At 43.1% G+C, this 26,450-nt stretch overlaps 1 protein-coding gene across 1 annotated transcript in view; it reads left to right on the forward strand.

Moving 5' to 3' along the window:
* Positions 1-24,527, forward strand: part of LOC122226746 (probable G-protein coupled receptor 148) — a 59,452-nt gene extending 34,925 nt beyond the window's left edge. Inside the window, exons 3-6 of the mRNA XM_042950423.1 lie at positions 4,461-4,603; positions 14,158-14,306; positions 14,393-14,502; positions 22,915-24,527. Of these exons, the coding sequence (XP_042806357.1) occupies positions 22,937-23,851 (915 nt within the window). The 5' untranslated portion in view covers positions 4,461-4,603; positions 14,158-14,306; positions 14,393-14,502; positions 22,915-22,936 and the 3' untranslated portion in view covers positions 23,852-24,527. The remainder of the gene's footprint in view (positions 1-4,460; positions 4,604-14,157; positions 14,307-14,392; positions 14,503-22,914) is intronic.
* Positions 24,528-26,450: the final 1,923 nt, after the last annotated feature.

Here is a 26,450-nt window from a genome sequence, read left to right on the forward strand (position 1 = left end):
ATCATCTGTTCTCAGAGTGAGTCATGCATCCGTCTCCACTCATTCCCCTACTGAACGGTAAACTCTTCCAGGGCAGAGATCATGGCTGGTTCACCACTGAATCCCCAGTGCATCAGACGTGATCAGGCAAGTGGTAGACTTCAGTGTTTGCTGAATGATTCGCGCCTAATTCCTGTTCCCTATGGTTCCCATCCCCTGTTCCAGGGAGGAAGCCACCCCGAGATCCAAAGGAAAACCCGGATATCTCTAACCTGAAGCCTCAGATCCCAGTGTTGGAGAGGGAAACCCTGAATTGGGTCTCAGGAGTACTCCTGGGGTCAAGCTGGTGTCCACAACGGATCTTGAGAGCCAGTAAGAGCCAGGGCGAGTAGCAGTGGTGAGATAAGAGCCAGGACCAGGAAGAATCAGGGAGGGGTAGGAACAGATAGAAGGAACAGGATTGTTGATGTGTATGAAATCTGCAGCGGGTGTATCTCCAGCAGGGGTGATCTCATTCCCTTCACGCTCTTCTGTGGTTGGGTGGGGCTATTTTAGGGGACTGGCACTTGGTAGGCATGCCAAATTTTGCCTGAGGCTGGGAAAGGCAGGAACATCCCTCTGAGGCTCTGTGTCCCTCCAGGCTTTGCAGAGCCACCGGAAGACGGACCTGTGTGCGGCTGGCAAGGAAGATCTGATGTCCCAGCTAGAGAGAACCCGGGAGGGAGACTTGTTTTGAATGCAGCAAATCTCTTTGATATCCGTCTTTGCAATGAGTAAATAAGTGGAAATAGATACTCATTTCTTTCTTCAGGGTTATTTTAAGAAGAGCCAAGGAAAGCAAACAATACTAGTTGATAAGATAAAGTCTAATAATTGGCAGTCTTTTGAAAGTTAATTTCATTGGTAGAATGTATCTGACATCTGTACTTCACAGAATGTGGCTGTGGCTGAGCATTGTTTTTACTGGCTTCAAAGATTTTTTTTTCTTTTTTTGGTCTTAGATTCTTTGTTTAAGGTATAAAAATGGATGAGGGCCCCTAGTTATATTTATACTAAAGATAAAGTTATCAGGAAATCATATGCTTATCAGTGCTTTTCACAGCCTGTCAGCTGTTGGTCTTAAAGCAATCAGTAAAACCAGATGAATTTAAACATAACAGTACTGAAGACCGTTTAAAAGAGAAAGTAAACAAACAAACATAAATTGCTTTTGCATGGGGTGCCTGGGTGGCTCAGTGGGTTAAGCACACGACTCTTGATTTCCGCTCAGGTCATGATCTCACAGTTCGTGAGTTCAAACCCCGCATTGGGCTCTGTGCTAACAGCATGGAGCCTGCTTGGGATTCTCTCTCTCCCTCTCTCTCCCTCTCTCACCCTCTCCCTCTTCCACGTGCGTGCCCTCTCTCTCTCCCCCTCTCAAAATAAACATATAAACTTAAAAAAATGCTTTTGCTTTGTTTGTAAAATATCTTTTTCAGAGGTTTCTCCAGACTCCTTACTGTAGTCACCCAGGTCAGACAGAGGGGAAGCAGGACCCCTGAGTTAAGAACAAGGTTCTGTTGAGAAGTTCAGACTCGGTAGTGAGCATTCAAAGAACAACCCCAAACAGAGCTTTTCTGGCATTTCTGCACATGGCTATGCTCTGGCAAAGAGGCTAAGTGATGCTCTGACCCCCATGTGTCTTTTCAGTTCTGTTAAAAAATTGTGTAGATGCCTATAAGAAGAGCCCTAGGCTGGGTCCCAGGGGTGATGATATAATGAAAGGCTTTGGGCTCTCAAGGGGTTGACAACCCGATTAGTGGAGATTAGTGGGGTACTAGACAGTCTCCAGGAGGTTCTTTGATTACTTGCCCTCCTCCTACACCTCCCATTGCCCTCCAACCCCACCATTAAATCTATTAGCAATGACCTTGAATCTGTCTACTGCCCTTTCTTCCCTACCACCACTCTGGTCCAGGACATAGACGTCTTGCCTGGACGTGGGCACAGGCTGTCGATGGTCCTCTGGGCCCATGGGGCGAGCTGAATAAGATATCCCAAAGACATCAGGTCCTATTCTTGGAAATCTGTAAGCATTACCTTATTTGGAAAAGGGTCTTTGCGGATATGATTAGGTGAAGAGACCTGAGAGGAGAGGTTATCCTCGATCATCAGGGTGGGCCCTAAATCCAGTGCCAGGTGTCCTTATAATAAGACAGCGGCAGAGGGAGCTTTGGCACACGGAGACGAGAAGGCGATATGAAGACAGAGGCAGAGAGGTCACCAGTGACGCAGCCATGAGCCGAGGAATGCCAGCCGCCATCAGAAGCTGGGAGACACAGCTGAGCCTTGGCCCAACGCTACTGACGGCCTACTTCTGGCCTCCAGAACCATGAGAAGATCAGTTCCTATTTGTGATGAACAAAGACATGAATGAATAAATAAAAATAAATAATAAAAAAAAATTGTTTTACATTTTTTTGTTTTTGGGGGACAGAGAGAGACAGAGCATGAGCACGAGGGGCAGAGAGAGAGAGAGAGGGAGACCCAGAATCTGATGCAGGCTCCAGGCTCTGAGTTTCAGCTAAAACTCACCAGCTGCGAGATCATGACCTGAGCTGAAGTCGCGCACTTAACCAACTGAGCCACCCAGGTGTCCCCTCCTTTTTAAAATATTTATTTATTTTTGAGAGAGAGAGAGAGACAGAGACAGAGCATAAGCAGGGCAGGGGCGGGGATAGAGGGAGCATTTCTTTATATCAGCCTGAAAGGAGTAAGACATCCTCCCTCACCATTCATTCTAAAGTAGCTTCCAAGTCCCTTGCTATGACTCCACCTCTTTTTAATTATCTCCGTGGTAGTTATTTGGTACATTTCGTATGTGTTTGTTGCCGTGTTCATTATTTATATTTCCCACTTGTCATATAAATTCTGTGAACACTTTTCTGTGTTGATTATCCTTGGATCCCCAGTGCCTAAAATACTGCGGGAAACGTATTGGCACCCAGTGAATATTTATCGAATGACAATGAAAGGGAGAAGTGAGTTTTCCAGCAGTGGTTTTAAAGAGTGTTGTGGGAGCCCAGAGGAGAGGACATTTTCCAGCCTCATAACCTGGATACTTTATCAGGTAATTGCTTCCTGAGCTGTCATATGGACTAGATTGATGAACAGCCCTTATATGCTCTGTGACATGGTCTAACAGAGCAATCTTTTGACGGAGCTAAAAGCGCACTAGTCTTAATGCCAACAATCATTTTTTTCCCTTTTTAAAACATTCTTGAAATGGTCTAAAACCCACCTCGGCTCCCCTGCTGTCAGGCGCGGCTGTATCCTTCACAACCTCACCGTGTGTGCTCATGGCTCCCGATTTCCCTTGCGCATGGCCCCTTCTCCATGTCAAAGACAGGACACGGCTCGCTGCCTCTGAGTGGTCAGGTGGGCAGAAATTTCTTCTGCCTTTCAGCCCACAAACACACGTCTATTACAGGCATGTCGGCTGAAGTCCTACATCCTGGTGTGCTTCTGGAAATTCTGGAGAGGAGCCCTTCAATAACCTGCCTCTGGATCCACGTCTTACCCATCTTATCCACATTTTGTCCCTGGGGTATTTCCTCTTGCTGTCATACACCAAAAAAAGTGTAGATGCCTATTGGTTTTGGCTAGATTCTATAGGGAGCTCTGACAGGAGACCCTCGCTGCTTAAAGTGATCTGTGGGTGGAAGCTGTTCATCACCCGGGAGCTTGTTGGAACTGGAGCTTCAAAGACCTCCTGCATCAGAACCTACATTTATTTTGTTTGTTTGTTTTTGTGTTTTGTTTTGAGACAGAGAGGGTGCACACGAGTGGTAGAGGGAGAGAGAGAGAGAGAATCTTTTTTTTAAAAAAATTTTAATATTTAGTTTTGAGGGACAGAGAGCGAGACAGAGTGTGAGCGGGAGAGGGGCAGAGAGAGAGGGAGACAGAATCCGAAGCAGGCTCCAGGCTCCGAGCTGTCAGCACAGAGCCTGATGCGGGGCTCGAACTCGTGAACCATGAGATCATGATCTGAGTTGAAGTCAGATGCTTAACCGACTGAGCCACCCAGGCGCCTCTCAGAACCTACATTTGAACTCAATTCCCAGCCACTTCATACCAGCGTAAAAGTATGAGAAGCAGTGGTGTAAAATATACCTTGGACTTGTCTTCATCGGGTACAAAGGAGCTTAGATAGACTATCCGCCAAAGTCACTAGTTAGGGACTGCTGCCATGAGGGTGAATTCTTCCCAGGATTACTGGTTTACCAAACGCAGCAGGGGGGTGGATCTGGGCGGCCTGAGGGTGGTCCTCCAACAGAGAGAAGCGGATGCTGGCTTCTGGGAGGGAAAGCATACAACTAGGGGAAATGGAAAAGAGATCCGAGGGGACGTGGGCAGAGCATGGGTTCTACCCGCCACACCTCTCATGTGAGCAGATTGGATGCAATTTTATCACTCTCAATTTTATCCACTGTTGCCCACAGTAACCTCCTTCTGGAGGAAGTGAAAACGCTCGAAACGAAACATCCTCCTAACCAGCAGCCAGCTGCCAGCTGAAAACAAGTGTGACCAGGTTGGAGGAACAGGGACAGACAGTCTTGGCCAAGCTGATTTCTTTCTCAGAAAAGTAAGTAGTCGATTGCTAAAAGTTTTTACGAAGCTGGCGACGTGTGGGTATTCACAGGTGTTTAACTGTGTTTTGGAAAATGGAGGATGCATGCTTTTGAGGAAGTAAATGCACTTGGCTTTTCTTCCTCTTTACAAGAATCTCCGACATTTAAATAAATTTGAATTTAAATTTAAATTTAAACTTGTCTATTCAAGTTTCAATATAGTTTTTTGTTTTTGTTTTTGTTTTGGAGAGAGGAGGTGGATGAAGGTAATGTAGTTTACTTTTTTTAATTGATTTATTGGGGTATAATTTACATACAGCAAAAAAAAAAACACCCTTTGAATCCTACAGTTCTTTGAGTTTTTTTTTTTTATTTATTCTCTTTTTTTTTTTTTAACGTTTATTTATTTTTGAGACAGAGAGAAACAGAGCATGAACGGGGGAGGGTCAGAGAGAGGGAGACACAGAATCTGAAACAGGCTCCAGGCTCTGAGCTGTCAGCACAGAGCCCGACGCGGGGCTCGAACTCACGGACCGTGAGATCATGACCTGAGCCGAAGTTGGCCGCTCAACCAACTGAGCCACCCAGGCGCCCCACAGTTCTTTGAGTTTTAACAAATGTTTGCCGTTGTATCATTCAAGACTTAGAACAATTCCATCAAAACAAAAAACTTCCCTTCTGCCTCTCTGTAGTCATCCCTTTCTCCATCCCTAACTCTTGGCAACCATCGATCTGATTTCTGTCTCTACAGTTTCGGCTTTTCCAGAATATGGTGTAAATGGAATTATGCATTTGGTATCTTTTTGGGTTTTGTTTCTTCTGGGGTTTACCCATATTGTGTGTGTCAGTGTGTGTGAGTACAGCTTAACCATTCCTTTCTATTGCTGAATAGTATTCTCGGTATCAACATACCAAGATTTGTTTGTTCACCAGTTAATGGGCATTTGGATTGTTTCTATTTTTTGGCTATTATGCATAATTATGCTATGAACATTTGTGCACAGGTTTTTGTATGAACGTATGTAGTCATTTCTCTTGGGTAAATACATAGGAGTAGAAAGGCTGGGTCACATGGTAACCGTAGAAACTTTTGAAGAAACTGCCAAACTGTTTTCCAAAGTTGTGCAACCACTAACACTGTCCAATTCCAGATCATTTTCTTCTCCCTGCAAAGAAACTCCATAACCATTAGCAGTTACATCCCGTTCTCTCCTCCCCCTAGACCCTGGTAGCCACTCATCTAATTTATGTCTCTATAGATTTGCCTGTTCTGGACATTTCATGTAAATGGAATCATATAATATGCGGGGTTTTTTGTTTGTTTCTTGTTTCTTTTACTTAACATAATGTATTCGAGATTCATGCCTGTTGGAGCACATATCACTCCTTTTTCATGGTTGAATAATATTCCACTCTATGGGTAAACCCCACTTTGTTTATCTACATATCAGTTGATGGACACTTGGGTTGTTTTCACTTTTTGGCTATTATGCACAACGTTGTTCTGAACATCTGTGTACATGTTTTAGTGTGGATGTACGTTTTCATTTTGAGGGTATCTAGCTGGTATGAAATTGGTGGGACATATGGTAATTCTATGTTTGCCTTTTGAGACATTGCCAATTGTTTTCCAAAGTAGCTGCTTCATTTACATTCCCACCGACAGTGTACGAGGGTTCCAGTTTCTCCACATCATCTCCAGCACTGGTTTTTGTCTTTCCTTTTGATTTTAGCTCTCCTAGTGGGTATGAAGTGGTATTTCATTGTGGCTTCAATCTATCTTTCCCTAATGCCTAGTGATGATAAGCATCTTTTCATGTCTTCTTGGCAGTTTGTATGTCTTCTTTGGAGACATGTCTATTCAAATACTGGGCTCTTTAAAAAACTGTGTTATCTGTCTTTTCATTATTAAGTTATGAATCCAAAAGTGGGAAAAAATTATACACTTTTTATTTGACGGTTTGAGCTTTTTGTGTCCTATATAATATGGACAAAATTGAATACGCTTTTTGAATATGGAAAAAATTATACACTTTTTATTTGACGGTTTGAGCTTTTTGTGTCTTATATAATCAATATTTGCCTGACCTGAGGTTGTAAAGATTTTTCTCCTATTTTGTTTTTCTTCCCTAAAAGCTGTATAGTTGTTGGTTTTACATTCGGGTCTATGATCCATTCAAGTTGAATTTTGTATATGATTCAAAGTACACATCAAGGTTCATCTTTAAAAATATATAAATATAAATGAAAAAATAAATATAATTGTTTTAGCACTATTTGTTGAAAATATTCTCCATTGACTGTTGATTTACCATGACATCTTTTTCTAGACACTATCATTAGTACAGGTCTCTCCATAACCAATATCACAGTGTCTTAGTTATTGTAGCTCTTATGGTAAATCTTAAAATTCGGTTGTGTTATTCCTCCAACTTTGTTCTTCTTTATCCAAGTTGTTTTATGTATTCTAGTTCCTTTGTTTCTATGTACAAATTTTAGAATCAGCTTGTTAATTTTTTTTTTTTTTTTTAAAGCCTCCTAGGGTTTTGCATTGAATGTCTAGATCAGTTTGGAGAGAACTGACAATTTAACAATATTGAGTTTTCTGATTTATGCGTATCTCTTTGAAGAGATAATGTTTGGAAAGTCTCATTGTTTTGCTCAGTTCCTATATGTTTATTGCTCATGATTGACAATTAGTCTAAGTCCAAAGTGACCGTACCCCTCTTCTTGCCAAGGTTGGTTCAGGAATGGGCTTGTGACTCAGTTCTGGCCAATAGGCCGGAGGAAGAGTTCTGGGAAAGATATTTCTGTCCTAAGAAGACTCCGGAAGAGAGGCCCTTTTCTTTCTCTGCATGTTGTAATGTCTAGATATGACAGCAGGAATTGTTGCGGTCATCTGTGAGGGGAATCAGAACGAGGGCAAACAGTCAGCCTGCAGAAGATGACAAATCGAAAAGACAGAGAGGCCCTAGACCTTGATGATCGCGCGAAGCCAGGGAAATAATCAACCTTGGAGCCTACACGACCTTCCTTGTTATAGGAGAAAAAGATTTGCATGACAGCTCGAGTCCGTAAGAGTTGGGGTTTTCTGTTATGTGTAGCAGGAATCATCTTATCTAACATGTCCAGTCTTATCAGCTGCAACACATTCCTGAAAAATCACAGGCTATAGATTTTCCACTTAAAAATATTTTTAGTTTATGTTCCCACTGTTTATTTAAACTGTGCACATTGTTTTTTATTTATTTTTATTTTTATGTATTAAAAATTTTTTTAATGTTTACTTATTTTTGGAAGACAGAGACAGAGTGCGAGTGGGGGAAGGGCAGAGAGAGAGAGAGAGAGAGACCCAATTCAAAGCAGGCTCCAGGCTCCCAGCTGTCAACACAGAGCCCGATGTGGGGCTCGAACTCCCAAGCCGTGAGATCATGACCTGAGCCAAAGTCAGATGCTTAACTGACCGAGCCACCCAGGGGCCCCTGCATGTTGCTTTTTTAAAATTTACGAATTCAATATATGAATTTAGTCTCATTGTAAAGATACAAACTATACACACCTGATTAATATAAAAAGCCAAAGTTTTCCTCCAGCCTTCCCTTTCCCCCAAGCTAACCCAATACCCTTTCTGGAAAATAACCATTATTGTCAATGTGTTGTGCATCCTTCTGGATATTTTTCTATGAGTGAAAGGGACATATATCAGTATATGTTAAAAACATAACTTATTTGGATATTTAGAGGCACAGGTGAATGAATATTTAAACTTACAAGGGCTTTTTAAAAAAAAACAGAAGAACTTTTGCCTTAGGTGTATTGAAATTATTCTAAATATTTTTCCTTTTATGGGAAAAACATATTGAGATGCGCATTATATATTATAGCTCACAATCCAGTAGAGAGTCCTGCAATAATTTTCTGGCAACCTTTAAAAAAAGATAAAAATGTTTATCTGAAAAGAAATATACTGATGCCATTGAATGCTGGTTGATGGTAGTTATAAAGTACACACTCACCGTGGACGACACAGCCAGTGTTGTTAAAATTACACTCTTCCACCTGTTGTGATGCTTGTTCTGTTGCCTCCAGCACACTTTTCTTCCACCCGTAAAGTCTAGGGCTGTGACTTTAAGTGAAGGGGCTAGTAAAAAAAAAAAGTGTTTCACCATGTTGGATAATATGACTGCATGAGTAAGAGCTACCTGGACTAAAAAACTAAAGTCAATATTAAAAGAAATGTTCAGGGGCGCCTGGGTGGCTCAGTCGGTTAAGCGTCCGACTTCGGCTCAGGTCATGATCTCGCGGTCCGTGAGTTCGAGCCCCGCGACGGGCTCTGGGCTGATGGCTCAGAGCCTGGAGCCTGCTTCCGATTCTGTGTCTCCCTCTCTCTCTGCCCCTCCCCCGTTCATGCTCTGTCTCTCTCTGTCTCAAAAATAAACATTAAAAAAAAAAATTAAAAAAAAAAAAAGAAATGTTCATTATTTCCTCCCAACCTCCTGCAATCCCATTCCCTGAATTAATTAACATTAATAATTTTCTTTATCTTCTTTTATGCTGGTGTGTGTGTGCGTGCTGGGATGTGTGTGTGCATGTAGAATGGAGTCATACGTTACTCTTTAAGTTAGGATACAGGTTTGAATCCATGATAAAGCCCCAAAATAACAGTGGCTCTCACAGGAGAGAAGTTTATTTCTTGCTCATGAAAGAGTCCAGTTATAAGCAGTCTAGGAGGTATGGACTTATCACAGTGTCAGTGACACAGGGTCCTTCTGGCTTGTGCTGTCATCCCCAGGTATCTTGCTCATCTACAAGATTACCACCATTTCTTCACTCCCACCCAAGGAGGGAGTGAAAATCCAGGGGAAGGCATTTCCCTTTAAAGAGCACAACCAGGGAGTTGCACATAACCGCTCTCATCCCACTGGCTATCATTTAATCACAAACCACATCTCACTGCAGGGGAGGCCGGGGAGAAGTAGTCAGGGGTGGAAGGGTCCAGACAACTCCAGGCTGCCTCCCTATGGCTCAGTCTCGGGCGTCCCGAGCATTGGTTTGTTGCTGCTGTGACTTCTCTGGTTAGAGAATGACACAGAAAGGGCAGGAAAAAAGTAAAATGAAAAGATTGATCGACTTAATTAAAATTTAAAACTTCAGAACGGTGAAAAGTACTGTGTGCAAATTAAAGGGCACGTGGCGGCGTGCCGTGAAAATGATTCGCAACATGTATAATATGCAGGTGCCAGGTGCGTAATAATCTTACATATTAACAACTGTTGCAAATCTGTAAGAAGTCAGTGCCTCAATTAAAAATGGGCAAAGGATGCCAGTGGCAATTTAGAAAAAGAGAACTACAACAAGCAAATAGATATATGAAAAATAAACATTATAAGCATGCTATATGATTTTTTAAGTGCAAATTAAGCAACAAAGGGTATGCACCATTTAACACACAGATAGGGACTACTTGTGTTGAAACTTTATATGTGTTGAAACTTTATATATGAGTTCCTTTATATGTGTTGAAACTTTATATGTGTTGAAACTTTGTATACGAGTTCCTGGCTGGGAGGAGGAAGAGAGGCTTTTTGAGCATTCTTGTGGTCTGTTGCTTGGGATATAATTGAAATAAATCTTTGGGAGGGCCTTTTGGCAATATGAATCAAAACCCTTGAAAAAGTACATACTTTGACTCAGACATCCTACAGTAGAAATGCGTCCTAAGGAAAACGTATGTTTTCTAATATTTAGAAAACTCGACACAGAATTGTTTACAAAATATAGAAAAATCCAGAAACAATGTAAAATGCCCCTCAAAAAGGAATTGGAGAAGTAATTTAATGTCTGTCCATAGAATGGACTACTCTGACGAAATTAACAATTTTGTAAAAGTATATTTATCGTAAAAAAGGAGAGGTGGTTATTATGTATTTTTAGGCAGGAAAGCATAAACAATGTGTACAAGACGGCCCCATTTTAATAAAAGTATCTACATGAGTCATTTAGGATGCAACTCATAAGCAATAGAAAATTCACTTTAAACTCACTTCAACAAGCAAATTTATTTGTTCATATAAGTAGAAACTCCAGAAGTAAGAAAGATTTTAATGTCAGCTGAATTTAGCAGCTCAGAAAGCTCCTTAAAAACCCAATTTCTTTTTATATCTCTTTTTTGCCTTCTGTAGAGCCTGCTTCGGCTGAAAGTTGGTTTGTGTCACGGAGGCAAGCTGGCCTCCAACAGCTTCCGGTTGTCCAACCGCAGAGAAGGGAGTGTTTCTCCCCAGGTCTCCAGTGGGAGCCCTCGGCTTCCTTCTGACTGGACCACCCTGATTGTGTGGCATTTCCAGAAGAATGCTTTGTATTGATTGGCTTAGGTCTGGATTGGGTACTGGTTCCTAAAACAAACACTGTTGGCAAGGGCATAAGATTATTGTAATTTAGTTTAGCCAAATCAGTCTCTATAATGGAGGTAGACATGGGGTAAATCCCAACAAATCTGCATGGATATTCTACAATGGTGGGAAGTGGCATGGATGTTGAAAAGCTCACCCTCAGCGCAGAAAACAGCCTGGAAGGATGTATACCAACGGCAGTTGTCTTCAAGTGGAATTATGGGGGATTTTCATTTTTCTTATTTATGCCTGTTATTTTACACTTTTTCTTTTTTTTTTTTTTTGCTAATTTTGCATTTTTGACAACAAACATATTACTTGAAAAAGTTTAAAAAGAAACGAAGGCTATAAATATGAGAAAAAGTTGGTGTATAACACTTGCGATGTAATTAACAGATTGAGAGACTTAAAGCAGACATGTTGGCAAACAGGAAATCTGAATTTTCAGAACGGCACCAACTGTGCTTTGGAGAAGCTTCTGACTGCCTTTCTCTTGCCTCTGTATGAAACTGTGGTCATTTCTATAGCTGTACCGTGAGATTTTTGAAGGCTAGCCTGGCCTAAAACCATTGGTTCCAGCGGCTTGGGTCTTTCCCTCGTGGCGGGGTGACGAAACTTTTTAGCTCTCTCTAGAGACATTTTCACTTGTCAGCTTGAAACACCATGAAGTGGGTCCCAACTCCAGAAGGGGAAGCACTGGCCTCAGGTTCCTCCATTTCTTTCTTGGACAGAAGGAGCAGGGTGTTCTTTCAAGAAGTGGCTAGCACAAAAAGTCCCCGCTTCCTCTGAGAGCCCGCAGCTCTCGGGAATCACGGTGTGAAACTGGCTGTGGTCCCAGGGAAGGGGCTCTGGGTCTGAAGGCTCAGGAGCCTGGGAGAATGTGAAGTGAGGCACTTCCCTTGACTCACTTCTGTTAGATGCTGGGTATTGGGGGTTCTTCCCAGGATTCATGGAGAAACTCCTGCTACTCTTCCACATACTTTTTTCCTGGAGAAGAGAACTCAGTTTCCCACTGGCAGAAAAGACTTCCACTCGTAATGCAAGGTGAGGAGTTCTCATGGCTGGGCATCTCGTTTCTCGCTTTTATTTCTGCTTGGCATTGACCCTCAGCTCTGCATTTTCGGAAACTTGATTTTACCTGCACATGCCATTCTGGAATTATCCCATTGTGATGATAAGCAATACACTGGCATTTTGGTTTCATGATGAGAACTAAGCCCATAGGATGCGAATGCTCCAGTTTGAGTGGTCGAGGCACCCTGGTCTCAGTAGGAGAATACCTGTGGGTGAAGAAATAAGGCCTGAAAGTGGATATTAGGGGGTCTTAAGGCGCCATTCTGTGTTTCTCCTAGTGATGTCATCTAACCTCCACCAGAATGTAAATGTCACTCGAGGAAGGACCTTGTCTGTCTTCTTCAAATCTGCATCCACCTCATCTAGAACAGTTGAAGGTACTCAACTGGCTGTTGAGTACTAAGAGGCTGGCTAGCTGTATGGATGAATGTTTCTTACTTTCTGGAGTCACTGTCCCATGAGAAGTTTTCCTTGACTCTTTTAGGAAGATTAGACTCCCTCGTCTGGTTTCCATGGCACTTGGAATTAAGCACTTAAATTACAGAATCGAAACTATTTGCTTGCTCATCTATCTTCCCTAAAAGATTGCGGGCTCCACAAATGCAGGGATCCTGCCTTATTTTTCCATTTAACTAACGATAGATACTTCAGAGTACTCTAGCACATAGCAGAATAAAATAATAACACTGTGGCAACCTCATGAGTATCTCTCAGCTTATGGGATATGCTTATTAAGTAGATCAGGATATTGCATTACTCGGGACCCCTTTGCTTTTTCAATGGTGATGCATTATTAACTTCTTGCTCTTTGCTTTTCATTGCTTCCAAGGGAACAAACATCCTTCTATTTTCAGCTGCTATTTCAATTCCTTTCTGTTGAACCTACAAATACACTGAATGGTTTCCATAGATTACATTTCCAGGATCAAACTAGTCACCTCCTGACGTGGTACAAAGAGGCACCTTAACCTCACAAGCAAACCATCTCTAAGTCTTAAAATAGCATGCATTAATACCATCTAGAGACAGCGCATCCCTCTTTGGTTATATGGATTCTTACTTCTCTGCTCACACAAACTAAAGTCCCCAAACTGGTCCCCACTCACTTTTGGCTCATCCCTTTTATCACCCATGGTCCTCTGTCTGGAGACTGCACTTCCTCTCATTAGTGCACTTGCCTTCTGACCAGGTCACATTTCCTTTGGGGTCAGGTGGGGATTTGCATGGTACTACTCTGACAACTCTGGAAGAGCAAATGTCCTCACGCGGCTCCAGTCCTGGATCGTCCAGAAATAATATTCAATGTTTTGAGACCACACATTTAGGAAGTCAAAACATAGACTGAATGGCAACCACACATTTAAGATCAGGGTAGGCTGAAAGTCCGAAACGGGGTAGGTGCTCAGGTTAGGTGAAATTGGCGATAACCAGAGACTCATGATATAAGCCTGATTCATGGACTTTGCTACAGCCAAGGGTTCCATATCTGCTGTTAGTTTGCGGGAGGCTGAGCTCATGGATGAGGATGGTTTAAGCGGCCAAGGAGGTGGTGAAAAAGAAGGCAGGAAATTTATAGTTCTTTGGGAAGGTTCTCGGCGTAGGGGAGCAAATCTCAAAGGCCAGAATGACACAGATGTACATTTGTGGGGTACACACCGCTCGGATATGTACATCAGCCGTTGCTCTCCTATCTAAAGCCCACCCTCATCTCCCAGGAGGCCTTGCATCCTTGTTTTGTCGCCTGGATCCATCCAGTTGTACACTGAGAATCCCTGTGGTGACCGGTCATTATTCTTTGAGGGGGCAGCTTCATTATATGTCTGCATTCTGTTGGCTTTGAAAGTCATTTGGGTCAAAACCAGAAGTTGGCCAGTATGTAGGCCTAGCTATCTATACCTCTCAAACACACCTTTCCTTAAATTCGATCATTTCATGGCTGTTTGCCTTCTGCGTGCATCATTGACAAGTCAGCCTTTATCATTGGTCCCCATTTCCTATCCACAGTGCCAGCCTTTTTTGCCCAGTTGTGGTTTTCTAGAGGGCTTCTTTATTCTGTCTTCTTCCGTCAGCCTTACTAAACGTTCTGGTATTCTTGCTCTTTCCAGTGAGTTCCTCCTGCTAGCCCCATGTCTCTACCGTCCGGGATTCATCTCATCATTTCCTGCCCTGGTTTTTCATGCAAGAAAAAGAATACCTTCCCCAGATCCTCTTCTTGGGAAAAGGAGAAGAAAAACACACATCTGTCCAACCAAAGGTTTGTGGGTTTTCATAAGTTTTCTCCAATTCAAAATGTGTGAAATTGATCTATGTTTTTGCCATCTCTCTCAAACACTACACCAGTGTGCATACCTGCTCTTACTTCCAAACTTGTGAAGTAAATCTCTTGAGGACAAAGACCATATCTCGTTCTTCTCTGCAAGCTCAGCATTTAGCACAGTGCCTGTTACAAGGTGGGTACACAATACATGTTTATTGAATGAATGAATGAGTGAGTGAACACATAAGTGGAGAAAATGGGACATGGGTGTGAATTTTAAAATTCAAATTATACATTTTTTTGATCATTCAAAAGTGGTTGAATGATAACATAGCTGGGGTTTTTGACATTAATAGTTTTCTTTGTCACCAATACTTAGAATGTAATTCCTGTTGAAAAATACAAAATATAATTACAGATCATGTTTGCAAAATAACACTGATAACAATGATGTTTCTTTACTTGGGAATAAGTCTATTAAATAAACAGATCAATATAGTGGTCATATTTTAAGATTATCACAAGGATAAATATTGAAATAGCCATTTGCTCTATAAATATGATTCAAAATTCTATGCCACTCCTAAAAGGCAAATATAAATGCTAGTGAAAATAAGCAAGAGCATTAATAACTTGGTATAAGTGGACTTTAATACGGAAAAATGCAAGTCCATTCATATAGTAATAGATTTCACTGTGACCGTGGGCTTATATCCCTGCCAAAGAAACTCTGTAAATATACACGCTTCTGAAAACCGAGAGAAATCAATTATATAATAATTAAGTAAAAGATAAAGTTAATAACTATGTGCTAAGTAAAAGTTTTCAGAGAAGGCCATGGTTAAGGCATTCCACGGGTTTTACTTTCAATTATTTAAATCATAGTTTTCAGGTCTAGAGAGTCGACTTTGTATGACATATATAATCAAGCATAATATATATTTTACTCAAAGATACCTAATACAGGTAAGAGAATTTGACAAGTAATGTATATTATATGTGGATTTCAAAACTAAGGGAGTTCTTTTCATCAGCGAAACAAATCATAGCATGTAAAAAAGGCTAGTAAGAATAGCTATAATGCAATTGGACCTTAGTTGGGGGAAATAGGATTAAACCTGACAGAAAGTTTACAGCAATCCCCAATGCTGAGTCAGAGAGAGAAAGCCAAAGAGCTTCACGGAAACTGCTGATTCCAGCTTTGCCGAGATCATACCAAGAAAACATCTGCTTTATGGCTAAAGCCAGGTGTGGTCTGTTGAGGCAGAAACGGTATGTCCTGACGCTTGGGATGGGCCAACTCTTTGTGCAACGAAACAAACCCATTGGCTGTGGTGTGGAGGATTGCCTGCCTACCAGCAGAACACAAAATTCACTATCTTGGCAGCTATTGTTGATTTGTAAGCTTTCATAATGTTGAAGTGATACGCAGGTAACTAATTCTTGAATAGCTTAGTAATTTCAATAATCCAACAGTAAAATAGCTTCAGTGGGTTTCAAAACTAAATCCAACTCGATAGAGACAAACCAACAGACCGAAGACAAAATCCTCTCAGAGTCTGGGAAATGGTATCAGCAGTGAATCACATGCTTAGCAACATACAGATTACTGTTTGCTTTTTGTGGTTTATAGACATCATACTGACCTTTGGCATCTGGACAGATAGGGAGGAAGGGAGAAAAATACCGTCTGCTTACTGCCTGCCCGGTTACCGTCAGGGGCTCAGGACCACGGAAGCTCCATGGTGTCGGACACCTGGCGTGTTTTAGTTACTGTGCTGTCTCCACCGATTAGATCCGTGTTGGTGGGCCCACATAGACGGGTTTACCCTGCTACCTGAAAGCCCAGTGTTCCTATGAAACCTTTCGTAAACCAGAACGACATCAAGCGAAGAAGCAATTACCATTAATTTATATGGAGAAACTTGTAAGCGTTCCCAAACCCCCAAATTACCTCTCATAGACTTTTCTGATACCACAGGACACATCTTGCTAATGGATACACAAAATAAATCGACGTAAAACTCATAGACACAGCTCAAAACTCTGGCAGCCAGAAGACGAGATGCTGAGCACGGTTCCGGGGAAGCAGGTGGTGGGGCCGCTCTTGCTGCTCGGGACGCGTGCTGCCTCTATCGTGGCTCCCTGCAAAACACATGCGGGATGCTATGGTGGCTTTTTGCCTTTTTTTTTTTTTTTTTTGTAAAAACAAAAATCCTCTTTATTTCTTGCAGTTAGTAAAAACAGAAACTGACGTAGATCTTTCTCAAAAGCAAAGCGGTGAAACACGACCTTTCGAAAGGTGCATGATACCTATAGCTGGAATTCACCAACTGATAGAATAGATGTCTGTCAGCTGGGACTGCCACTTTTGTTCTTGGTTAGTCCCCTGCCAATGCAGAGGGCTCCTTCCAAGCAGAGTTGAATGGCTCTGCTTTTAACCAGTGGACCATAATTTTGTATAAACTCATTACTTCAGTTTATATTAAGATTCACGGAAAATGTCATTACATGTGATCTTCTTAGAGTTAGTAATGCACAATCCTTTTCTGAAATCCTAGAATGGCTCCTATGTCTATTTCTATCTGCAGATATATATGGGACGGCGAAATGTGTCCTTAAATTGTGTCCTTTTTGTTATCACGGTGACTGTAATGTTAAATCACACACTTACTATTATTTAGGTTATAAAATGAAAAGTGCTTTGTCACCATTCTTATGAGCTACCTTCTTTTCAATACTTCATTATTTAATATTTATTTATATTCCAGGTTTTGGGGAATTTTTTTCACCCTATCCTTGTTTGTGAGCAGCCTGGTGTTTCAAAAATCTCAAGTAAACATGTGTGTGCACGTTGTTTTGCAAGATGTGTTTTTACGCATTAAATAGTTTAGAAAAGGCCAAGTTTCTATTAAAGCCAGGTGGCAGATCTCTGGATTAATGAATCCTGTGAGTACTTCAAAGAATATCTGTGCATCAAAATTGTGGTCAGAACAAAACTGGGGAGGGAAGCTAGAGAATTTCCCTTTATATATGAAAAGGCAAGTTCAAAGTTAAAAAGTTAACTGCCTAGAAAAGCACTCAGAAAAATGTGTGATTTCTCTGCCTTCAGAGGTCACAGGATACACCTTCAGAGGCTTTGTGATTTCATCCAGTTCCCACGTCACCTCCAGAGCTGTTCTCAGATGATTAACAGTCATAGCTAATATTTACTAAGTGCTTGTCCTCGACGTTGAGTGACTGGTGCTCAGTAGACACCGGTCTCCTCCCTTCCTTCCTGCCCGCTTTGAGGAGAATAACAGTGGAGATCACCAAAGCTTCCCAGACTGGAGTGGTGTTTTTCAAATACCAGAGAAGTAAGGCCACAATTAGAGCAAAGGGGAAGACTAAATGTTTAACGTGGGGAGGGCGTGACTTTCGTGGGAGAGGAGAAGTTCTGATCATCCGGGGAGGGTTCTAAGAGCTATTCTGGAAGTATCCACTTCATCTTATTGGCCTTCTGCCAGCAGCTACAGAGCACATGAAATCATTCCTGAAGTCTGTTCTCAGCTGATGAGTCCTTTCTGCTGGTGGTAAGTCAGATACTGGCCCTGACCTTGGCGTCCACTGCCTGACTGACCACGAGGCCCAGGAAGGAACGGCCCTCCTCCCTCTTAGAGGGCATTGGTTCTGGGGGTGGGGAGAGTCTGGAGAGACCCGTGGGAAGACCTTCTCAGCTACCTGGAAATAAGGTGGGAGCCGGGAGCTGCTCTGCCCCGTGGAATCAGTCTATTCGGGCTGCCAAGACAAAATACCGCAGACGGGGTGACTTAAACAACAGAAACTTAATTTCTCACAGTTTTGGAGTCTGGGAGTCCAAGATCCAGGTGCTGGCAGGGTTGATTTTCTCTGAGGTATCTCTCCTTGGATTACAGATGACTGTCTTCTTGACGCCTCTTTACATGGTCTTTTCTCTGTGCACACGCATCTGGAGGCTCTCTGGGTTTCTTCATCTCCTTTTCCTTTCTTTTCTTTTCTTTTCTTTTCTTTTCTTTTCTTTTCTTCCTAAATTTATTTATTTTGGGGGAGAGCGCAAGTAGGGGAGGGGCACAGAGAGGGGGACAGAGGATCCGAAGCAGGCTCTGTGCTGACAGCAGTGAGCCCGATGTGGGACTCGAACCCACGGACCTCGAGATCATGACCAGAACCGAAGTCAGATGGATGCTCAACCTACTGAGCCACCCAGTCCCCTAATCTCCTTTTCTTACAAGGACACAAGGGCACCAATCAGATGAAATCACAGCCCACCCTCCCGCCCTCATTCTAACGTAATTCCCTTTTTAAAGACCCAGTCTCCAGATGCAGATACTGGAGGTTCTGGAGGTTACGGCTTCGACATATGAACTTGAGCGGGACACAATTCGGATCACAACACCTGCTACGTTTTCCTTTTTTTTCTTTTTACAAAAGAATTCAACCCACCCACACCAGTACTGTTAGGAAAAACCTTAACAAACGACATTAACAAAATGTCATCTCAGAAATCAGGAGAATTGGGTTTGAAGCCAGATTTCACCATTAACCGGCAACTCCCTGAGAGGTGTGTGGAGCCCCTCACAACTTTTATGTACGTGGAGTCTTTCCCTGATGTGGGGAGCGGGGTCCGGGCGGGAGGGGAACACCTGGCCCAGTGGCTTAGAGATCACACCTGCAGGGGGACTGCCTGCTCCAAGCTCCAGTGTCCCTGTCACCAGCTAATTAACCCTGGCTGAGTTCCCTCCTGCCTCTATCTCTCAGCTCTCTCTTCGGAAAAATGCAAATAATAATTGTGCCACCTTCCTGGGCTGGTGTGCTGATGGAAGGAGGCATCTCTCACAAGAGCCATCTCGTAGTGAGTCATCAGCGCGAATTAGCCACTGTTCCAGTTTGTGTCGTTACCCGTTCCTTAGCTGTGGGTGTCTATGTGACTGTTCGGGAGGACATACGTGGCTCTCTCTGGTTGGTCCTAAGTTGGAAGCAGGGACAAAAATCAGGGACGCTGTCCGTGATTAATCGAGTCCTGGCCATTTGGGGCCAGTTGTTACAGAGGCTGTTGATTGGCTGGCTGGACTGTCACAAGAGACAGCAGGTTGCCCCCCCTGGGCTGGTGACTGTGGAGGACGGCTTGGGTTCCTGGCAGGTGGCTGCGGGTTGTGGATCAGAGTTTAATTTTTAAATATGGCCTTATCCGTTGATATATTCCGTCTCTCACGGGCAGCACGTCGTCCTCAGGGGGTTGCCCCGAGCAGCGTTCTTAGGATGAGACCAGCTGCTTCCCTGACGTTCTTAGGTGCCCACGCAGCCCTTCCCACACGTCTGCTTCCCACAGGATTTTCGCAGGGAGTGGTGGTGCCCGTTTTTTGCGGGGCAGTTGTGGCCAGAATGTAACTCTCTGCTGAAATTTGTTAGCCTCCAGGGTTGTCTTTCAGAGCTGAAGCCAAAGGAACATTAGGGGCCAGAAGAAAACAGGTATTCCCATTTTACGATTTCGGAAGAAAAACGCTCTAGGAATTATCCATAAGTGGAGGTCGTGCATATAGATGAGGATTTATTACATGGGTTTTGTTGCCATGAGCTCTTGATATGCAAATATACCTCTGCGACGGAATATGAACTTGGAGACTGGGAGCGTCTGTCTGGCTGCATGATCCTGAATAAATTACTCATCTTTCTGAGCTCTCATAAATAAATTAAAGGCAATAAAACTTGCCCTCGTTGATTTTGCAGATTTGCAACGTTCCTGTCTATAAAAAGAGTTTTAAGCCACCTGCTGTCATAGCAGCGTCTTCACTGTGCACATTTGTCCTTTGCCGGGCTCCTGCTCATCAGAGCTCCTATAAGACACCACTACGCAAGCAAGGGTGGGCATCCCATGTTGCCTCTTAACCTGTGGCATGTGCTACTTCTAATTCTGATCATGCAAGTCTCCTCATTGCCTACGAAGTGAAGTTTAACCTTCGGAAAGGTATCGAGGCCCTTGAAAACTGGTCCTGGACTTTGTTCTCTGAATAAGCCTCCACTCCACCAAATTCAATCTGCTCATGGTTCCCACCTTGGCTTTTGCTGCTTTCTGTTGGCTACGATCTGCACTTCTCCTCGTCTCTATCCACCTTTGCCCCTGCTTTGCTCTAGTTTTCAACCTGGAAAGGCTGGATTCAAGTCTCACCTCTTCCAACGAGCTTTCTCTCACTGCCTCTGTGACCCCTTCCATTCTGAACAACGTCCCCCTGCTCCCCCCCACCCCCCCCACCCCCCCCCGCAAGAGACACCCAACCTTCTTCCTCAGTTGGCAAATGAGTGAAACGACACATGATGTTTCTGGTTATGACTACCCAGTTATATTGTATTCTGCCTCTTCCCCTGGGTGAGAAGCTTCTGTATGTCAGCGCCTGTGTTTTACCACCTGTAACCTCACTGTTTTCCATTGTATTGGATATTCATTGTGTGTTTCGACGCACAAGGAAGATTGTGGAGTACAATCATGTGACATCGTGCCGTGTTGATCAGAGTGTTAAACGTATTAGAAAACTACAGAGACTAGTTCTTGCTTGCTCTCAATAGTAAATAGTTCCCTGAAACCGTATCAGATTGGGAGGGAGAGGGGTTTATTATAGCTGCCCCACTTTCTCTCGCAACAATAAATAAATAAACATTTAAAGAAAAGAAATTCGGGAGCCCATGCTGTTCTCTTTGTCTTGCGAGGGCCTTTGTAGACTCTCGGGGACATTGTCCTTCCCTTCCCTCTGCTCTCCTCTTGCCCCTCGCTGTCACTTTCTTCACTCACCCACATTCCACCATTACTGGCAGGCCAATGACATGACATCACACTTGGGCCACATTCTCTGTGAGAACTTTGCAGTTGGATGTTTAAGAGGCAGACACCAGTGGATTCAGCACCGTCTCAGGAATAATTCTCCCTGCGTCAGATAGTTATCCCTAGTTCCACACAACACTGAGGTGGTGGGGAAGTAAGGAAAGCTAGTAGCGGGGAGGCAACAGTTGGCATCTCTGCCATAGACTTTCAGAGACAGAGATCCGGAAATTCCGGGGTTCCCCAGGCTGTGGCACAGTGCGCTGTTCATTGCTGTGCAGGCTTGAGAAGATTCCATGAGGCTATTACACACATCTTACCATTTCAGTGGCCACAGTTCCTCAGTAATCCTAAGGTCCCAGCACCTTCTAGGATGGATGGTCTTCCAGCTGAACCACAGAAATGGTATTTCTACAAATGGGGTCCAGTTGGGTTGGTCACACGACATTGACCCGAGAAGAACTCGGAACATGCATTCGACGTTGGATTTCTTTTGAAGTTTATTTATTTATTTTGAGAGAGAGAGAGGAGAGAGAGAGAGAGAGAGAGAGAGAGAGAGAGAGAGAACGCAGGCAACTGGGGGAGGGGTAGAGAGAGAGGGAGAGAGAGAATCCCAAGCAGGCTCTGTGCTGTCAATGCAGAGCCTGATGTGGGGCTTGATCTCACCACGAGATCAGGACCTGAGCTAAAATCAAGAGTCTGACATTTAACCCACTGAGCCGCCCAGGCGCCCTTCTCCCCCAGCCCCCCCTTTTTTTAAAAGTGACCTTGCATTTGACATGAACTTCCTTGTAGTGGTTGAGAGAATGGGTGCTGGCGTTGTACTCTGAAATTCAAATCGTGGCCCCTCTCCCCAATAACTATATGGCCCTGAGTAGGTTACTTAGCCTCCTTAAGTCCGTTTCCCCATTTGCAAAAAAGTGCATAATAAAACCACTCAGTGAAACATAAACCATACCCCAGGGTTAGAACAATATGCTCTAAAAACAGTTTTGATCCCTAGAAAGTACTAGGTAAATGTCACCGATGATTGCTATCATTTTTGTTAATATCTTTGTCATGTCTTATGGACCCAAATGAATTCCAGCCTCTGCGTCAATAGCTTCCTCACATCCTTTACAGCTCTTGCCCTAATCCATTCCCCAGACCTTTGCACGTGCTGTTAACTAGTGCTTGGTGATCAATCAACTGAGTTTTACACTGTTGTGCTTTGTGGCTCCAAGTTGAAAAAGTTCTCACAATCAAAGATGGAAAAGGAGGGTGGAACCTTGACCTGATTTTGAGCAATTTGCTGAGTACTGAGAGTCCACCTTTCAGACCTTCCTTTTGGATGGTTTGAGTATGTGCCCCTCTCCTGAAATAAAGAGAAGACCCCCAAATGATTTCTCTAGTTTCTTTTTTTTTTTAATTTTTAAAAATGTTTATTTATTTCTGAGACAGAGAGAGACAGAGGATGAGTGAGAGAGGGGCAGAGAGTGAGGGAAAGACACAGAATCCAAAGCAGGCTCCAGGCTCCGAGCTGTCAGCACAGATGCGGGGCTCGAACTCACGGGCCATAAGGTCATGACCCGAGCCGAAGTAGGATGCTCAACCAACTGAGCCACCCAGGCACCCCTGATTTCTCTAGTTTCTTTGGTTCATGTCCATACATCTAAAATTTTCATCCTCTATACCAAAAAACGTGCAATGTGTTCCTTGAGATTTACAAGGTCACAGAGTTGGAAAACCACCCAAGATGCTTCGTGATTCACTCTTTCTGGTGCTTTAATCCCTCAGGAGCCAAGTTGCCCTGAAGATCATGAACTTGTCTTCTGACCACTGCAACATATCGGATTGGCTGAGGCTGGAAGCAACAGTGAAGGCCTCTGTGTATGTGGTGGCCTTCTTCTTTGCCACATTCGTCACCGTCGTCATCATCACAATAGTGTTACAGAATTCGAAGCTGAGGAAAGAGGTCCGACACATCCTCCTGTGCCACCATCTGCTATGCATCTCCTCCTACTGTGGCCTCGGGGTGGTTTTCCAAGGGATGCGGGCTCTGCTGGCCAACAGCCCCGTGCTGGTATGCTGGGTGGTATTTGGGGTCCAGCTAAGTGTTGGAGAAGGGATCCTCTTTACGCTGGCCTTGATGGCGGTCAACACTTACCTGGCTATTTGCTGGCCTTTGAAATCTCTGTCCTTGGTAGATTCGGTTAAGTACAGGATCTTGGCTGGGTCTTGGGTAATCATCATATTCAAGAATGTTTGCTTATTCCTCATAGAAAGCGCTAACCCCCCTCGAGTTGCCGTTTTTAAATCTGAACCCCTGTGCCCTGTGATCTTGAACGGCCCTCCTGCCAGAGCCGTTGGCATGGTTTTCCTTTTCTTTCTTCTGTCCATCATTCTTATAAGTTACTTTCTGATCTACCGAGAAGGCAAACGGGCTGGCCATTTTAACAGATCAAATATCAAAGCAAAAAAAACAGTCCTTATTCATTTAGTGCAGATGAGTTTGCATGTAATACCAATCCTGATATTCATAGGTTTGGGAAAGATGTGTGGGGTGTTTTTCTTTGCTTTAAACCTGGTACTTTTTGGAGTCTTTGCATTTGCACAGTGTCTTAACCCCCTGATCTATGGGCTCTGGAACAGAGAGCTGCAAAGCGGATTATACCACTGGATGTGCTGTCAGCTGTGGTGTGGTCACATTATGAACGACAGAGAGCCAGTTTAATCTGGAACTCAGCCACTTGGAATCAATGACTCTAGCCCTAGCGGACCATCAGCCAGGCTTGAGGACTTGCCTTTTACGCAACCTAAAATTGGTGTCTTGGTTTGATTCTGGAAGCGATAGGAGTAAGTCAGAGCTATTCATCTGGCTTGCAAACTTCGTTGCTGTGTGCGTTGAACTGGCCTCACGGAAATCGTTTTATATCTTTAATTCTAAACCCAGATCAACATTTTTGGCGGCATGCCCTACTGTGTTTCAGTAGTCAGGCAGCTTTTGAGAACGCACTTGTTTTTAGAAATGGAGAAATAGTCCATGGTTGATAGGAAGAGAAGTTTGGCCGTTCCTCTTCTATTAATTAGGGGTAGGCTTCGCTGCATGTAGTAACAAAGCAGAAACCAAATAACAGTGATTTTGTAAAGTTTGAGATTTTTTTCTGATGTAAAAGAAATCTGGAGGTAGACAATGCAGTCTTATATCACAGCTCTGCAAACAACAGGTTCATTCTGTTCTACTCTGATATGCTTATTATGCTACCTCATGGCCCAAAATGGCTGTTACTGTTCCTGTCATCATGTTCATACTCCAGCCAACAGGAAGGAGTAAGGGGCAAAGGAAGGTCTATATTCTCCTTTTTAAAAAAAAAAAAAAAATTTCAATGTTTATTTGTTTTTGAGAGAGAGAGAGAGAGAGAGAGAGCAGGGGAGGGGCAGAGAGAGATGGAGACACAGAATCTGAAACAGCCTCCAGGTTTGAGCCGTCAGCACAGAGCCTGACGCAGGGCTCGAACCCATGAACCGTGAGATCATGACCCGTGCCAAAATTGGAAGTACAACCGACTGAGCCACCCAGGCACCCCTATACCCTCCTTCTACAGACACTTTTTAGAAGTTACACAAAATACTTTTTCTTCTATCTAACTGGCCAAAATTTACTCATACGCCTATGCCTGGCTTTAAGAGAGAATGGGAATGAATTTTAGCTGGGTAGTAGAGTCCCTGGCTAAACATTGGGGTTCTTGATCCTAAGACAGGAAGGAAGAATGGCTATTAGGAGGCAAAATTATTTCGGGGACCATTTTCCTTTCAGCCAAATAAAGTATAAAGAAAGATAACGGATGGGTTATAATCGTTACAAAACTATACTCTGCCTTTCAGTGTGATATTTGGAGTTAACCGTTCAAGATCCCAGAACACTTTAATTGTATAATGTTAACAGTTCTCAAAGGGAACGGCATCGGCATCGAGAAGAACATTGAGCTGCTTTAAACATGGCAATTAACTCATGACTTGAACCTGAGCCATTTTGAGGCAGCAGCACAAAACAAAGTCTTTCACAGGAGTTTACATATGAGATTTCTTTAGATGAAACATCCACTTCTAAGCAAGTCAGGATTCAGTTGTGGAAACAGGAATCATCACTGTAGGATGGGATTTAATACAGGAATTAGATGCTTACAAAGTCTCTGGCAGGACTGGGGGAGGGGAAATCAGGAGCCACCACTTGTTGGCGTCAAGAGAAAACCATTGCAGCCGGGATCTGGAGATCAAGCAGCTGCTTCCACCACTGCCCCCCGCCCCCACCCGAGACACCCCCCCCCCCCCCCCTTAATATAGTGAATTTCCAAAAGAAAGAGCAGCTGGCAGATGGCCTCCACCTCCTTCCGTCTTTCAAATCTCAAGTGATTGTCTCTAACTGGTGGAACCCATCTGGCCTCCAGACCCTAAGAGTAAAGAAGTCTGGGAAATGTAGTTCCTAGTTTCACAGGAACAGGAAGTTACAGTACAGGAAGTTGTCCCCAAATGGGGGTGAACCGAGAACTGAAAGAGTGCATCCACGGGATCCACCATTAGGACGTTTAGTTTTATTTACAGGTGATAACGACAGAAGCAAAATAGTTGCTCACTGTTGAGCAACTGTTATGCTCCTGGCACAATGCAAACCATTATATATATATATATATATATATATATATATGTATATATACATATATACATATAATATATATATATGTATATATATATATATAATTTGACATTATATATATATATGTATATATATATATAATTTGACATTATATATATATATATATATATTTAGGGGCACCTAACTATATATATATATATATATATATATATATATATATATTATATATATTAAATGTCAAATTCTCATAACAGGTATATGTAGGTATTATTATTCCTGATTTACGAATGAGAAAAGCTGAGGCTTAGAAAAGCCTTGCAGGAGCTTAGGTCAGGAACTTCCCTTTCAGATTTGCCATTTATATGACTTGGCCAAAGGTGATGATTTTATCGCTGTTGAGAGGTGGACCAATTGCTTGGGAAATCTAGGCCTCAGGTCTCCACTGTGCTTTGGGTGTGGACACCTGCCTTCTGGAAAAGAGCCTCTTTTTCATCCGTTGCTTTGACTACCCTCTCCCATCCTGAGATCCCCCAGCCTGTTTTCAGATTCTAGCGGCTTCTGTATCATGTCTAGACTCCATTTTGGCTCCAACTCCTCCTTCTCTGGGTGTTCAGTCTGCCTTCTCTCTTCTTCCATCCTCAACTCTGGGATTTCAAAGCCTGAGCTTCTCTTCTGCAAT

Source organism: Panthera leo, chromosome C1, assembly GCF_018350215.1.
Source record: "Panthera leo isolate Ple1 chromosome C1, P.leo_Ple1_pat1.1, whole genome shotgun sequence".
In the NCBI taxonomy this organism is placed as follows: Eukaryota; Metazoa; Chordata; class Mammalia; order Carnivora; family Felidae; genus Panthera; species Panthera leo.